The 18068-nt window shown below is 42.8% G+C and overlaps 1 protein-coding gene across 4 annotated transcripts in view; it reads right to left on the reverse strand.

Moving 5' to 3' along the window:
• The window catches only part of TMEM132B (transmembrane protein 132B), a 371275-nt gene that overhangs the window by 39549 nt on the left and 313658 nt on the right, over nt 1-18068 (reverse strand). For 3 of the 4 annotated variants that reach the window (XM_072802149.1, XM_072802151.1, XM_072802150.1), the window contains exon 5: nt 5136-5279. In XM_072802149.1, coding sequence (XP_072658250.1) covers nt 5136-5279 — 144 coding nt within the window. Of the gene's footprint in view, nt 1-5135; nt 5280-6713; nt 7108-18068 lie in introns of those variants that run through there. The other variant, XM_072802152.1, reaches the window with a different exon arrangement.

Genomic DNA, 18068 nt, shown 5'->3' on the forward strand with positions numbered 1-18068 from the left:
TGCAGGTGCCTCTTGAAGCTAAAAAACGCAAGGAGACAGGAACACAGCCCCACAGATCCACTGTAGATTCCTGACCTCCAGTAAGATAACTAATGTGCTTTGTTTAAAGCTACTAGATTGACAGTAATTTGTTACAGCAGCAAGAGAACCACCTTTCAATGATGAGGTGGAAAACAAAAGTCTTTGACAAACTTAGAAAAAGTCCATTATCACAGACTTCCAGATAAGAAAGCCACAGAATGATGCTTTGCTCCTGGTTCATGGGAGGGCTCCCCTGCCCTGCACGACGTCAGATGACAATTCCAGATGACCAGGGGCTGCTGTGTGGGAACTCTGTCCCCACATCCACTGTCCACATGTCAGTTCCTCATGTACAAACTTGGTGGTAGGAATATCACCTGCCTTGAAGACTTGTTGTGAAGACAAGATGGATCAGTATTTCTAATGTCCTCATTATAATAGTACCTGTCACCTACTATGTTCTCAACAAATCTTAACTACTAATGCCCATTTCCTCAGCTGTCAGTTCCCAATGACAAAACTCATAGAGTTCCACCTCTGTAGCTCCCAAGGCTCCTTATACATTGCCCTGCCCGCCAGTGTCCATGGGCAGGTGGGACAAGAGCCTCCCCATGAGAACAGAAGAAGCCTTGGATTATAGTGCCAGGGCCAGGTTTTACCCAATGCCACGTCCTTCTCCCCCATGCTCTTTGAAGATTTCCAGTAACAGGAAATCCACTGGAGATGCTCCAATAAACACCAGGCAACCACTCTTGCCCACTGTCCTGTTCCATCTCTGAGAAACTCTAGCATTCATTCATTATTCATTTGTTAATAGATTCTACAAATATTTACTGAGCCCCACTATGTTCCAGATCTGCTTAGGGCTGGGTGGGGGACATTGTTAATAAAACAAAGTTGTAGACTCTGTAGACCTTGCGATCAAGCTGGGGTTAAAATACACAGATATGAATATGGATGTTGGTATGTAGATAAAATGTTTATTGATCTATTATAGATCCAGCACTATGTGGCTTCCTTTAGGTAAAAACGTATTTAATCATCCCCAAAACTCCATCTTGGGATTCTATAATGTAAAGATTTGACAAGCAAAAATTTAATTATATGTGCTTACAATGACTGGGGGATGCCATCTGATGATACTTCTCTCAGAAATTGTAAGAAAGAAGGATAAGAGAGGGGCACGTATCTCACCACGAACCTTGCTCCAATCTAATTTATGTAGATATCCCCAATGTTCCCTTTCAAACTAGCCTTGACTGACATGCCCCAGGAGATTTGGCTGCAGCTCAAAAGCAAGACTTTTTTTTTTTTTTTTAAATATCAACTATCTTTTGAACTTTTTGAACTCAGGTGTTCTCCCAGGAATTTCATTCAGGATTACTTTTATTACTGTTCTGCTGTATACACTGACTTTCCCTATGGAAGGTTCCACACTGTGACATTATCATCCTTGTTTTACAGATAAGGGATGGTCAAATAGAGAGGGAGGCGGAGTCAGGATATGAGATATGAGCCGAGGTCCTCTGTCTGAAATCTTAATGGAAGGGTTCACTACCTCTGCATTCTCTTTCTCTATAGTGAGCTAGAGAGGCTTCCTTTCTCTGCCCCTGGAAGCCTTAGAGAGCTGTCCTGTATCCCTCTTCACCTCGCCCCTGGGCCTTTTCTACTCATCACCAGGCTACACACTCAGGCATCCTCCAAGCATCTCTCTGTGACAGACGTTGAGGGCCCTCCACGCCCCTGACGCCCATGAGAAGAAGATACTTCAATTTCCAGGGTTGTTCTCATGCCTAGAAAGACACAAAATTCTCCATCAGGGTGACTAAGAGCTAGCATTTGTTGTGGATTTTTATCAGAAACCAGGGTACAAGACATGCCTCGCTTTCCTCTGAAACCTATCAGATAACTATCAGCAGGAGTGCAGCAAGAAGTGGAAAATCCCCACAAGCCTCCAAGGGGAGTGAGAGGGAGTGGTGGGGAGTGTGGTGATTTGGAGGGCCCAGGCATTATGCACAGGGGTACCCTCTAGTCAGCTCCACATGAGGGTCCCAGGAAGCAACCTGACCTTGTGATTTTCATAAGAAGCTAGAAACCCAGATTTCTACGTGAATTTGACAATTTTTAGAGGGTGGCAAAAAATTAAATAATAGATACACACATATATACATACACTACTATTAAGATGCACCCCCTTCTGTGTGTATGGTTTTTACATAGAAGTTAAAATTTATCCCTCCCAATCTTGCCAGATTTGGCCAAGCTTCCAAATTTCAAAGTCACTTATGTCCTCAGATTCTGTATTCCCCCAAAGTCATTCAATCCCAAGTCAAAGAAGCCAATCTGTTTAAAATTCACATCTTCCTAAATTCACACTTTTCCCCTTACCTAAATCATAGTCCCAATGCACAGAACTTCCAAGGCACCAAATATCTTCTTTGCACCCCGCAAGATCCTCCCTGGGGAGTATACAGTGTTTTCTGCAACCATGAAGGAGTAACTGAATGACACCTGTGCAGGCTAAGGGGGGCGGGGGGGGGGGGTGGTCCTCCCCGTGAGGTACTAAGAAATGTCCCCCGTGGTTGGGAATGCCCCTGAGAGGACACTGAGGCCAGGGTGCAGCTCTGTGGGTGATGCTGTTTGTCTTGGAGTGGAGGTGACATTTGCTACAAATATTGACACTAAAGCCATGATAAATATACCACAGCCAATTAATTAACACCATTCGCTTGACTAAGGCCCCAGGATTTGCAACAGAACCTGGCTCTGTTGGCTTTCCCCTTGAAAAGTCTCAAAAGCAGCCCTGAGCTTGATGGTCTTCTCACTCTGCTTTGTTCTTCTGAAGATCATAATTTGCTTGAAGAAATCTCCATCTTTGTGAGGCCACAAAAGTGAAAGTTAAGCAAAACAAAACAAAACAAAACAAAAACACAAAAACAAAAAAAAAATTCCCCAAACGGTTGTCTTCCAAGGTAATGTATCTATCAGACTGGGCAGAGGATACGATATTTCTAGTTCACTTCTGTGTCTGGATAACAAGTGAGTATAAGGCAGTACTGGAGGACAGAGCTCTTCAGGTTGGAGGTGGAGGGGGGAGGTGGCCCACCCTGAGGGACCCTAGGCTCTTGGGAGGGAGTACAGGTGTAGGAGGCTGCAGATGTGGGCCATTTGTTTGGGCTGCCATCACCCAGAGCCACCTCCATATGCCAACCACACCATCGTTTCCCCCTCTGGAGTGACATGGGGACGGTAAATAACATGCATGGTCAAAGGCAATCAAGGACAATGCACCATCAGTATTTCTCCTTCTGTGTGGTGGAGCTAGTTTGACTTGGCTCAGATCTTCCCAAACTCTGAATACAGCAGGCTTTAGATTTGTTTAATCAAACCTGCCCACAGAGTACAAGGACCGCCAGGAGCCCCAGGGCAAGGCTGCCTGTGCTTTGAAGCCAATCCCCCTTCTGTCTCCAGGGAGAATTAGCATTCCAAGCCCAGGAAGCAGGCTGTGCCAAATTTGGGTTTCCTAAGGATTAACTTTTTTTTTTTTTTAATTAGGCCTCACAGACACATCAATTCTTCTTTATCAAAAAACCATCTCTGGCTTAAGGCACAGCCTCCTGTAGGCCACCATGAGAAGCAATCAGCCCCTCCCAGATCTTTTCTACCATGAGGAGAACCCTAGAGGCTTTTCTATCTACTCTGGAGTTCTTCAGCCTGGAACCAAGTTTCATTTACCCTCTAAATAGGAACGTGCAGAATGTGAAGGAAGACAGAACCTAGTACGGTTTTTTCTAGAATGAATGGATGGGACCTGGGGGCTCCCTTGGCAACTTGAGAGAGAAGCTCCAAGTCCCTCCTCCAGGAGGTGTCCGCTGCAAAAGGAAATGGCCAAGCAGAGTGCCAAGAAAACACCAGCAGAAACTCTAAATGAGGTGGTTCACACAGACCCCTGCAAAGAACATGAAATAAACCACGGGCTGATTCCTGGCTGAATTTGGAGTCATAAATACAGCTAATTAAAACGAAGAACCCAGAGGAAATGCCTCATGGCCAGATTACCCAAACTGTGAGCTGAATCTCACTGGTACTCAAATTAAGTTAGGAGGCACTTGGAAGGACTTCTATTTTAGGAGTCATCTATTTTAATGTATATTAACAAAAAATTAGCATATTAAGACCAGGGGCTATAATATCTTTATAACGAAGTGTAGGGGCCTATTGGTTATTTTATATAAAAGACTTAGACATAACCTGTGCAAGGACACTCAGCCCTTCCCGTCAGCACCCCAAAATTTCCCATGTGAAAGGTGCCCTCCTTGTACCTGGAAGTAAAGAGACATCCTCATCACCAAGCTTGGAAATTTAGAGAAAGTTGTAAGAAAAACAAGAAAGCTGTATAAACATCCCTTGTTACTTTTTATTGATTTACTACCCCAGTCCACATTCTTTCTAGAATGTCTTCCTAGGTGTGCGCCTTAGCTGAATTGGTCAGAGTGCCTGTCTGATAGAATGCCTTACTAACTAAAGCCTCCAAAGTGAAGTTTTGTCTTCTCAAGTCCTCCCAGATTCACTGTCTCTTGGTGGAAAAAGCACAAAAACTGCCTACCTTGCTGGTTTTTTTAGGTATCCCACTTAATGACTGGACCTCTGTGCACACTTCATAAACCTTTGGTTTTTTCCTCCTGCTAATCTATCTCATGTCAATTTAATTCTTAGTCCAGTTAGAAGAACATGAAGAATAGAGGAAGATTTTTTCCTTCCCTTCAGAGGCTAAATTAGTATTTAAGTTTGAAAAACTGAGACATTTGAAGAAAATATGTTGTGTAAATAATATTATTTACACTGAAAGTTGGCAAACATTGAGATGACATGTGGATTGCTAAAATGAGGGAAATATTATCTCATGACCAAAAGGAGGGGAAGAAAATTATTTCTGTTCAAGAGACTGGGGGTCCCCTCTGTGGGGAGGGTATAGATAGGCCCCCTCTAGAGGGGTCAGCCCTCCAGTCCTTGGTGTGGTCACCCTCGCTCCAGCCCAATGAGACCCTGGGACCAAGGGAAGGGCCCCCAGAGGACCGGACCCCTGGCAGGCCCGACGGTCAGGACCCTTGTACCTTCACAACATCTTCGTCCGCAGACCTGCACTCCACAGCCTCTGACACGTCCACCACGGAGCCGTCCTCCTGAATGCCCACGACCTTGACAGGAACCGACACGGCCTTCCCGGTGAGGACAGCTGTGTTCAGCACCTCCGTGTCCTGCACAGGAGAGCAGAGGGTGTAGGTCACACACGGGGAAGCCCACAAGCAGGCTGGGGCCGCCAGCCAGACCATTTCCACCTTAGCACATGCCCTGCCACTAAAACCACGTCTGCGTGGACCAACTTCCCAGGTCGTGCGACACTGCAATTCCGGAGTCGGGAGCATTTCATCCTAGCCTGAGCTCAGGAAGCCTGATGGCTAGACCTCCTTCTCCACCCCCAGGGGCAGGGGCATCATCCTATCCCCCCACAATCCCTCCTGCCACCCCACCCCACCCCACATCCCAGCCTAAAACCAGGCTCACACGCTGCACAGGGTGCCTTCCAACATTCGCCAAATCTCCACTCAAGGGTCACTTGGTAAGTGATATAGCTTGTGCTTATTAAAACAATGAACATGGCCCTCAGTGCAGTTTCAATTTAAGAAGACAAATAATAGGGCACCTGGATGGCTCAGTCAGTTAAGTGGCCAACTCTGGATTCATCTCAGGTCATGATCTCAGGGTAGTGGGATTGAGCCCTGCATGGTCTCTGAGCTCAGCCCAGAGTCTGCTGGTCCTTCTCCCTCTGCTCCCCAACCCCCATATCTCTCTCTCAAATAAATAAACAAATAAAATATTTTAAAAAGAAGACAAATAAGAGCACAAGTAACAGAAGAGAACTAACTAGTCCCAGAATATCAACCTCTGCACCCCTGACCTGACCCAGGATCCTTCTTCCCCACCAAGCCTCCATGTGCCCCCAGTCCCCTCTAGCCCAGGGATCTGTGAACATGTTAGTTTCTCTCTTCCTCTGCCGATCCCTGGGGTCCTGTAGGATCTACCTTTATGACTTCTGTCTCACCTGTTACATTCTTGCCATCTCCATGGCCACCCCCCCCCCCCCCCCACAGAGAGACTGTCCTCACTGGGACAGCCACAACGGCCTCCAACCCATGTCCTGTGTTCACTCTCCCCATGACAGTTGAAGAGATTCTTTTTCATCTCAATAGAATTCAGATCATTTCTCTCCTAGATTCAAACTCTTTGAAAGCATCCTACTGTTTATTCTTAAGATAAAGCCCATGCTCCCTGCCAGTGGTGATCTGACCCTGGCCCACCCTCCGGCTCTCTCACCCTTCCTCCTGTTCCTCCTCACAGACTTCTCTTACTTCTCTCCACGGTAGCACACACTCAGCATGCCTCCCGCTCTTACCCATGCAGAGCCCTCCACCATACCTGCCTCTGCTCCGGCCATCTCAGCCTCCATGCCCACTTCTTCAGAGGAATAGGGCTTTTCTGCCCTCCACAGTGTGAATGAGCGCTGCCCTAGCTGTGCTGCACAGTAATGACCACCACAGCTCACCCTATGTTTATCTTGTGTTTGTGTTTCCATCTCTAATGACTCATTAGACTGTAAACTCCCCAAGTGTCTCAGCCCCCTTTGTTCTGACCTGTGTTGCCTCTACAGAACCGGGGATGGTATCTGGTGTGCAGAAGAGAGGTCACATGTGTGGGCTCTGGAACTGGACTGTCTCGGTTTGAAGCTGGCCCAACTTCTGTTCCAATGGATCTGCAGTCATGGAAAACCTGACTCAAGTGAAGTGATCCAACACGGGTCTAATTATGCCTCTTACATAACCAGAGTCTGGAGGACCGTGGCTGCTGCCTCTGGTCCAGTGACTCCCCGAGGTCAGGGCTACTTCTCTGCCGTTCTCTTGACCACTTCCTCATGTAGCAAGATGGCATCCGTCACACCAGCCATCTGCCCACTGTCTACACAGGGAGAAGGCAGGATGGAGAGTACACCTGCTGTGCCTGCTCCTTTTCATCAGAAGTCCAAAGCTTGTCACACGGCCAGCCCACCTGCAGAGGAGGCTGGGAAAGTGGGCATCTGGAGTAGAGTTGGCAGTGGAGTAGGAGTATGTAAATGGCTTTTTATAGTCCACTACCAGGTCTGCCACGAGTTATTTACTTCTCCCTGTGCCTGAGATCCCTGGAATACAGAGATAATAAAAATACGTACCATCAAGATTTAATGAAAATGTGCAAAGCTTAGAACATTATATGCTCATTGGCATATAATGAGCAGCAAGAGCTCAATAACTGTAGGTCTTGCAGTAGATGCTATGAGAGATTGCTTCTATGAATGAATGAATGAAAGAACCACCAGGCAGGTTCACAAAGGGACTCTAGTGAAGATGCTCTTCCACGCTTGTCCAAGAGAAAGAGTCAACAGGAGAAGCCGATGGGAAACTGGGCCACAGCAGCGAGATCCTCGGAATACTCAACAGTAGGCTCCACCAGAATCAACCCAACGGATGATCATTTCAAGTGCTCCCTTCACTCTTGGAGCCCCTAGTCTCAGCTCAGGCACTAAGTGGGTCCACATTTGATTTTCTAAATCAGCCCCTCATTATCCACCTTAAACCTGAAGATGGGTAAGAGATGGAGTCAATGAGTGATAACAATGATGATGATGACAGGCAGTGTTCTAAGTACTTTACATGTAATTAATTGCTCATTCAGTTTACTCAACAACCCTTCCAAGATAATTCCTTGCATTATTCCCAGTCTATAGATTTGTTATTCACTGATAGCAAACCTGAAAAATAACAGCTACTTGTCAATAAAAAAAAATCAACTTTGTAATGAACAGCTGTAAACAATGCCAACCCAATCTAAGAAAGATGTAAAAATAAGTTGGGATCTTTTTTTTTTTACATATGCCCTCTCCTCTGGATGAATTCTCAAGGAGTTAACTACAAAAGCATGTAACTCTAGTCCACGTTCCTAAGTATTCCATTCTCACCAGGGGCATGAAGTATATGTACCTTTATATTTAAGGAGTACAGCAAGGACAGGAAGCAGGAAGCACTGCAGAAGTTGAGATGAGAGCTCACTAAAGATGGGATAGTGGTGTGGGTGTGGGCATGATTACAATGTGTACAAAGAACAGAGACTATATCATGATTCCAGAACAAATGGCTAAATTCTACTCATAATGCAACTGAAAAAAAAAAAAAGCAATATGGGTGTTTGCTGTGTTTAATGGGCATGCATTAATTCTGCCTTATGAGCATTCACGGATGCTGAACATCCATTCAGCCTTCTGTTTGTAATAAAAAACATTTTATTTTCCTTTAGGTAATCTTCCACTCTACTACCAATGAAGGTGACTTAGATGGTGCTGACCTCAGATGGCCAAGTCAAGCTTCACAGAGGAGCACACCGAATGTGGCCCATTGGGGTATGCCAGTGTCGTGTCCTCAAAGACTGATTCAAGTGAAATACAAACAATGGAAATCAAAGACAAGAGAAGGATAAGACAGAGTCCTGGGAAAGATTTCTGGGTTTCTAAATCCAGCTATATCTGTGTCTTCTATCTTTGGAAATTAGATACATGAAATAAACTGTTTTACTTAAGTCAACTTGAATTGTAAGCCAATTTACAACTGAAAGTCTTGACAAATACACATGAGAATAGGCAACATGTTGGCTCTAAAATGAACACCAATCTCTACCCTGTAGAAGCTCACAGCCTTCAAGGAAGACACCACAATAATTTTACTAAACTGAGTTTCAAGGGAGGTGGCTTTATTTTTCATAACAACCAATCACAACTGATCCAAGCTTGTGAGTTTATCTAAATACCTCTGCAACCATGTTTCTTCTTTTAGTTTTTGCACAGGTGGCTGAGATTTTTATAACCATGTTTTCCAATGTCCATCAATGGTCTCTCTAAAATTCCAAAGGCAATCCTACTTGCTTCTGACACAATAAGAAAGCAATTTATCTTGTTAAATATTACATTTAAATCATCCCCTGGTGCCACAGACTGCTAAAAATTCACCATCTATCAAAATATAAGCCTTTTATTCTGTCCTATTTGTGCAAGCTCTAGGTTTTATGTCTTGAAAGCATATTTATATTCCTTTATGAAGATGAGTTTCCATTAATGTTGCACACTACAGCAGCATCAGTGGAAATGGCAGAGTAAGGATATCTGAAAATTCTCTCCATAAAAGCAAGGAGAAAACTTGGGGAAAAAAGTTAAAATCAACTTTTTTAGAACTCTGGAAATAAAACAAAGGCTTATGCAACCAGGAGAGTATTTATTCAAGAAAAACATCTGAATCTTGTTTTTTTTTTTTTTTTAAAGAAAGAGAACTTTGTGGCATTTTAACTTGGTTATTCCCATCCCTACTTCTTAGCCCCATAGTAGCTTTAAAAAATTATAGCCCATATTCACAGTCAAAAGCACAAGCTTTGCAGTATAAAAGCCACTGGAGAGAGATCAGGGCTGGGATCTTTTACACCCTAATTCCCAAAGAATTGCCATTATTCAACTTGTCTTATAGTTCCCTGGCAGATCCCACTTGCAAGGCTATCAGTATTTGACTTCACTCTGAGTTCACACAGTGTGAAAAGCTTTTCTCCTAGAAGTATTTATTAAAAGCAATTGTAGGCAATTGTTTAACTTCATAGCTGCCTCTGAGTGGTGAAAAAAGTCTGGTGCAAAAAACCAGACTAACCTAACAGCTTAAAAGGAATGATGATGAATGAGATGCCCACAGGTGCTCCCAAAAGCTAATACCTACCCTGGGGAATCTATAAGATCATGATTAACTTAGAGCTGTGTGCATGCCCAGGACTGTGTTCATACTCAGAAAGGACCTAACAAGTCTGTAAGTTCTCACTTCTTGTTGACTTTGAGGTTCTATGAAAGCAGGAACTGAAAGCTAAGGCAGAGCTGTCAAATACCTGGCTATTATAGAAAGCATGTCCCAACACACAGAGAAGCTCTTGGCAAAGACTGGGACACTTATTAATTCCAAGGGTCTAAAGAAACCTCTGTTCAATCATTGGCTGACTACCACATGGGCCAAAGACTTCAGAGACCACACACAACAAAGAATAGAGACTTAACAGAATTAGTTCATTAAAGTCACTAAACAAACTATTACAAAAAACAATAAATACAAACTCAGGGGAAAGGAAACAATCTAATTGCAGAGTTGCTACATTATTTAAAATTTCCACTTTTCAACAACAACAACAAAATTAGGAGACATGCAAACTAACAAAAAAGTATGGCCCAGGCATAGGACAAAAAGTAATCAAGAGAACTGTCCTTGAGGAAGCCCAGATGTTGGACTTACTAGACAAAGATGCAGATATTTTAAGCCAGCTATTTCAAATGCATTCAAAGAACTAAAAAAGAAAATCATGTTTAGAGACCCGAAGTATGAGGAAGGTGTCTCAGCGATGAGTGAATGCCAATAAAGAAATATAAATTATGAATAATTATGAACGAAAGAACCAAATGGAAATCCTGGAGTTGAAAAGTACAATAACGCAAACAAAATTCACTAGTTTGTTCTCCCATAGGAATGGAGTGAAAGTAGAACAGGATAAGAGGACAAAATGTGGAAAATCCACAAACATGGAGAAATTAAACAGCCTCCTTTTAAAAAATAAATGGTTCAAAGCAGAAATCACAGAGGAAATTGGAAGAATGATTTGAGATGAGTGAAAGGAAAAACACAACATACCAAAACTTACAAGATGCAGAAAAAGTAGTACTTAGAGATAAATTTATGGCTTTAAATGCCTACATTATAAAAAAGAAGAAAAAAAGAAACATCTCAAACCAATAACCTAGGCTTCCACCTTAAGGAATTAGGAAAAGAAAAGCAAACTAAATCCAAAACAAGCAGAAAAAAGAAAGGAATAAATAGAGTGGATGAAGAAGTTACAGGAATAAAAGGCACAGCATAAGGGAATACAGTCAGCGATGTTGTAACAGCAACGTAACATGACAGATGGTTAACTTCACTTGTGGCAAACATACCATGATACATAAACTTTTAAAACAAAAACAAAAACCCAAAGGGCATGCACATTTTTTCATTTTAATAAGTACTGCCAGATTGTTTCTCAATGATATAGTAGCAGTTTCCACATTGATCAGTAATACATGACACTGTGGCTCCATATCCTTGCACCATTTTATAGGATCAATCTGTTTAATTTTTTGTTAGTATTGAAAGGTAAAAACATGGCATTGTTGCTACTTTAATATCTCTCTGAACTTAAAAGGAAGTTGAACATTTGTTTCATACTTTTATTGTCTATTTGCATCGCGTTTTTGTGAATTGTTTGCGTGTTATTTTTCTAGTTATTCTTCCATTTTTCTATTTGTCTGTTTGTATTTTTAAATGAATTTCTTAGAGTTCTTCGTGTATTTGAGCCACAATTTTAGTGGCTAGAAAAATTCTATCTCAGTGTTTTTCTTGATTTATGATGGCATCTGTGACAAAATTTTACAAATAAAGAGTAGAAAAGAATCATCTAAGAAAGAGAAAACAATACAGAAAATCAATGAAATTAAATCAAAAGTAAGTTATTGTGTAGAATAGCTTCAACAATAATAAATTAGTTAAATTCAACCAAAGTGTAAGAATAGTACAGTGAACATGACAAAATATTATTGAAAGGAACTTAAAGATACCAAAACAAAGGTAAAAACATCTTGTGTTCATAGATTGAAATACTTAATAATGTTAAGATAATACTCCTCAAAGTGATCTACACAGTTAATATAATCACCATGAAATGTCCAGCTGCTTTTTTACAGAAATTGACAAATGGATTCCGAAACCCATATAGAAATGAAGGGACTCCAATACTCAAAATGGTCTTTAAGAAGAACAAAGCAGGAGGACTCACCCTTTCTGAATATAATGGACTTTCCACAAATAAAGCTTCACTATTTCCATTTCCAGTCAATTGATTTTTGACAGGGGTGCCAAGACAATTCAAAGGTTTCAAAGAATGGTCTTTTCAACAAAAGATGTGGATTAGCTGAATATCCATGTGGAAAAAAACAAAGAAACGAAAATGGACCCTTACCCTCACACCACATACACAAACTCAAAATGAATCAAAAACACAAATATAAGAGCTATAAAACCCTTAGAATAAGACAGAGGTGTAAATCTTCATGACGTTGCATTGCATTGTCCTTACTCTGGACTCAGGTTAATAGAAGAGCTACTGTGACAGAGAAAGGGAGAGCATGGGGTATTGTGTTCTTAGAGTTTCTGATCGGGAATGAGCTCATTACTCCACACAAGTTTCATTGCCCAGATCAAAACGCATGGCCATACCTAAGTTCAAGTGGACAGTGAAATCCAGCTAAACAATGTGCCCAGAAAGAGAAATGGTGGGCATATCTTGTCCTTTTTTTTCTTTTTTAAAAATGAATGATTGATTGATTGATTTATGAGAGAGTGCATGCACACATGCGCGTGTGCAAGCAGTTGGAGGGGCAGAGGGGGAAGGAGAGAATCTTCAGCAGATTCCATGCTAAGTGCAGAGCCCTATGCGGGGCTCAATCTCACAACCCTGCAATCATCACTTGAGCCAAAACCAAGAGTTGGAGGCTTGACTGAGCCACCCAGGCACCCCTGTCTGCCATCCTTTTAAATCCTTTGAAAAAAAATTCTCATTTTACAAGTAATGAAACTGAAGAACAGCATACTACTGTTAATCAATATATGGATCCAATCCATTGTTTGACCTGCTGCTACATGCCTGTAGGAGTCACTCTCGAACCTCTCCTTACCCTTTAAGCCCCCCACAACCATCTATCTCTGTTCTGTCTCTATGAATTTGCTTATTCTGGACATTTCATATAAATGGAATCATAGTATACATGCCCTTGTGTGTCTGGCTTATTTCACAAAGTATAATGTTTTTAAGGTTTATTCATGGTGTAGCCTGTGCCAGCACTTCATTCATTTTTGTGGCTGAATAATATTCCATTGTATGGATAGAACCACGTTTTATTTACCCATTTATTAATTGATGGGTACTGGGGTTGTTTTGCATCAGCACAGGTCCAGAGAGAGGATAATGCTATGCAAAGTCCCCAGCTGATGTGTGTGGGACCTGCAGTGTGAGCAAGGATAAACTATCGTTGTTCTAAGTTATTAAAATCTAGGTTAAAAAAAGTTACATGTAACTTGCAGCATACTATTTTGATTATATACTCTCAGGCCAATGATAAAAATATGTGTAAACACATACTGAATTCTAGTTGGGCGGGTTTTCCACAAATGTAAGGGTTGGCAGTTCCAAAACTGCTTCAGTGAATTCTACGACTGACCAAATAAGATATGTTGATAATAAGGAGAGCCAGGTTTCTCACTGCTAGAGAAGTGAATTTAAAATAGAAAGAAGAAAAAAAAAATAAAATAGAAAGAAGAGGGGTGTCTGGGTAGCACAGTCAGTGAAGCATCTGACTCTTGGTTTTGGCTCAGGATGTGATCCCGGGGGGGGGGTGAGATGGAGTTCCACGCTGGGCTCCACACTCAGTGCAGGTTCTGCTTGAATTCTCTCTCCCTGTCCCTCTGCCCCTCCCACTCATGCACTCTTGCTGTCTCTCTCAACAATAAGTAAACCTTTCTTTTACAAAAAATGGGAAAAAGAAAGGGTAAGAATGAACTCTGGTCATAAATTAGAAGTAGAGGTACAGCCATGAACTTGTGGGAGATGACAGGTATATGCATGCTTATGGGTATACAAACGTAGGTGTGTATTTATATAGCTTCTCCTAGGTTCCCTTTGCTCAGAAGGCTTTGATACAATTATACCGTGGCAATCAGCATACCTAGACCCAGATTTTAGTTCTAAATATCCTCTCTGAGGAAAGGAAAACAGAGGTCCTCAGAGAAATGGCTGATTTTGCAAGAAAACACAAGATAATGAGCCTAAAATATATTGTAGAGCTAGAAAGTAACAAAGGGCTTGAACAAATGTCAAAAGGATACAGGAGACAGCTTCAAGGAGCTCCCACTGGTCAATCTGGGACAATCTTATGCCACTATAAATAATTATAATAACTAATTGTATATGTATAGTATGTGTGTATGTGTGTGTGTGTGTATATACATATACATATATATATATATTTGATATGTATAATATATAATAAGCTTCTGAGTCCATACTGATGTAAACAAACAAATAGGGGAGAAAGAAAACTTTCACCCTTAGGGTAGAATTCCAACTAATAAATAAAAAACTAATGATGAAATTGGAATACCACCACCTGGCAACCACCATTTATTACCATTACTGTAATGGTAATACAGCATGAACACTACTAGTAATTAAAAGTATAAGACACAGCCGATTCATATAGTGTCAATGAATCTCTGTGTAAGAGATCAATGACCTCAAAGAGAAAAGCAGTAACTCTATGGCACCAAATCCCAGCATATATCACATCACCCATGTGATCAAAGATAACCTCACTTACTGGGATCAACAGACATCCTAAGTCCTGAAAAAGGACATACATCACTTCTGGAGCATTTCCAGAAAGAAAGAGTGAATCTGATAATGAGGAAACATAAGACAAACTTGCACTTCAGGCACATTCTACAAAACAACTGGCCTGTACATTTCAAATCTATCACAGTCTGAAATTCAAAGACTCAGAAATGCCCAGTCTGAAGAGGATGGACAGACATACAACAAATGTCTGTGTAATTCCAGACCAGCTCCCTGAACAGACAAAAACAGGTACAATTCCTCTGCTACAATGAATGTGAGTGGGACAGTAGAAGAAATCCAAGCAAGGTCTGGGGCCGAAGTAATTCTTTGTATCGATTATTTAACCTGCTGATTTTGATATTCTCACTCTACCTGTGCGAGAGTGTTGGGAAAATTCACACTGAAACATCTGCAGATGAAGGATCATCATGTGTGGGACTCAAACATTTCATAAAAGCAGCAACAAGTGCATGTTCGTGTAGAGAGAGGATGTTGCCATCTGGGGAATTTTGCTGAAGGTATTTGGGAAATGCATATATTCAGACTCTGAGGAAGTTTTACAATAATACAAAGAACCAAAAGAACAAACAAATCAGTGAATAAATGCACAAAGAAATAGGACATGGTTAATGCCTAACAGACATTGTCTATGAGAACTCTCTTCAAACACTTAGGTAGGTGCCAGGCATTGTGCTAAGTGATTTAGACGCATTATCTGCTAATAATGATGCACATTTATAATAAATACAGTATAATATGTATTCACACCTAAAAGTAAAAATCACACTAAAGGACAGCCTGCTACATCATAAGTATTTGATAAACATTAATTAGTCTTATCAATATCTCACTTAATCCTCAACTGTTCCTATTAAGGATTATTGTTTTCTTTTTTTTTTTTTTAGATTTATTTATTTATTTATTCATAGAGACAGAGAGAGAGAGAGGCAGAGACACAGGCAGAGGGAGAAGCAGGCATCATACAGAAAGCCTGATGTGGACTCGATCCAGGGTCTCCAGGATCACGCCCTGGGCTGCAGGCGGCGCTAAACCGCTGCACCACTGGGGCTGCCCAGGATTATTGTTTTCATTCTCCTTGTGCAAATGAGAGAACCAAGGCTGAAAAGGGTCCTTTAATTTGGCCAGCATTCTGCTAAGCAGCTAAGCTGGGATGTGAACAAAAGCACGTAGAGGCCAAAGCCCATCACCCTGGCCACACTGCAACTTCTCGTAGTTCCTCACCTGGAAAACGAGGCCAACACTATTTCTTTGTCTAAGTCAAAAGCTTTAAGGGTAAAAGACAGATTAGTACAAGCTTTGATTTTAAGACTTGTAAGAAGATATTTTACAAACCCACTAAGCTTTAAGATTTTGAAGAAACAGCCAAGGAGCCCCAAAGCCCCACGCCACAATTACACGTGGCTTCTAGCAGGTTCCATTCGAGCCGCTACCCCTCCCCGTGTGAGAGGGTCCGGACCGCAGTTCGAGAGGTCCAGCAGCCTACTTCCTCTGGTCCCTGGCACAGAGGTGTCAGGCCCTGAATGGGAATCTACCTCTGACCCCGTTTCGCTCTCAGACACTCTGACTTCTGATTTCTAAAGCTGTAAGACAGGTGTAAGCTTCACTCAGAGATAAACAAGGACTCTGGCTCCAGCAGAAACAAAGATCTTCAATCCCACTGTTGTGTATTATGTAACTCTGAGATCAGCCTAGTTCCTTCCAAGTAATGGTTATTTTTGGATTCTAATAATTTATGTCCACAAAGCAGTAAGTGACTTCAAAATTCAGTTCTTTATGTGTCCCCGAATAACAGGGAGAAAGTTATTTCCAATACGATGGCACTCAGAAGGAGTTGATAAAATGTATCTCCGCAGAAGTACAGTCCCAATGTCACCTGGGTGGCAGCTTGGAGGGAAGAGACAAAAGCCATGTAGAAGGATCTGTGATCAGTGGCCACCCCCTTGCACTGGGCAAGCTCACCCATACAAGTAACCAAGAGAAGTGGTGGTAAGGGCCACCTGATGGACAAGGTTAGGGGTCATACACAATTTGGAAAGTGGCCACCCCGCAGGCCTCACCATCAAGTTTATGTCCACCATCCACATAGCAGGACGTATGCAGTTGAGTCCTGACACTGGATTTGAGCCAGCGTTGGCCACGGAGCTGGAAGGCCCAGGGGGGCAGGGTCCGCTGCCAGGGGGAGAGGGGGTGTTAAGATCTCAGATGGTGACTGCAGCGGAAGCACCCCGTGGTGACATGAGGGCCAGACTGGAAGTTAGAGAGACTCACAAAGACAGACATCGCACAAGCTTAAGTCAAACGGGAGGGACAGAGAGAAAAGACACACACGCTTTTAAAAAGCTAGACAGACACAGGGACAACAGGGGCAGAGAGAAACATAAATCCTGAAGCTCAGGGGAGAGAAAGGCAGCATCCTGGACACAACATGCAAGTCAGAGGGACACATGGAGAATGGGCGTGGGGTTGTGGGTTGGCTCAGGTGGGTCCTGTGTGTTCCCACATCCCGGCTCTGGATGACAATTACATGTGTTTTCTCTAATTCCTTCCTCTGTGTAATGGTTAGCACTTCCTTGGTTACAATGTTACCTGTAAGCAGTACTTCTTTGTCGCTTGTGCAACAGCTTCCCATCAATTTAACACAACCTCTGGATGCCAGAGGACCAGCCAGCAGATGACATTTGTTCAATTAAAAGCTAAACCAGATCTGATGGCACCTCTAAAGAACTGATCCTGAAGTTAAGCTTAGCACCTCTGAAACCCAAGCCCACATGGAGAACTAACTCCTTTCTAACCTGAACAACCACCCCCCATACAGTTACTGTGGACTGGCTGGTGCCCCGTGACTGCAGTGAGCAGACTGCAGACTGTTGGCCTGGGCTGATTTTCAGTCCCTTGTCAGGCTCCATCCAAGTGAGGATGGATGGAGGAGGAAGAAGGAGGAAGGAGGGATGGAGGAGGATAGAGAAGGAGCTGGGAGGAAGGATGGAGGAAGAGGGAGAGGATGGAGGAGAGATGGAGATGGAGGGATGGAGGGACCAAAGGAGGAGGGAAGGAGAGGGACAAGGACAGGAGTGGCAGAGGAAGGAAAGAGAGAGGATGTGAGGGAGAAAGAGGAAGAACTTTTATCTAAAAGAGAAAAAGACAGACAGTTGGATAGACAGAAAGACTGAGAAGGTACAGTCTTCGAGAGAGAGGGAGACAGACTGACCTAGGTGGGCCGGGAAGGGGCAGAGCAACAGAGACAAATGAGGGAGAGGAGCAGAGAAGATGGAGCTAGCGGTGAGATCAAGGCTGACCACAATGGGCAGGAAGATTGCAGAGCCAGCAGCAAAGAGAGGAAGCACTGCCCAAGACCTCATATCCAAGCCACAGGGCTTTCCACTGCATACAGCCAGCACCTCTGTGTCCCCCGCAGGGCTTGTGGGGCCGGGTCCAGTCCTGAC

The sequence above is a fragment of the Canis lupus genome, chromosome 27, assembly GCF_048164855.1.
Source record: "Canis lupus baileyi chromosome 27, mCanLup2.hap1, whole genome shotgun sequence".
Lineage (NCBI taxonomy): Eukaryota > Metazoa > Chordata > Mammalia > Carnivora > Canidae > Canis > Canis lupus.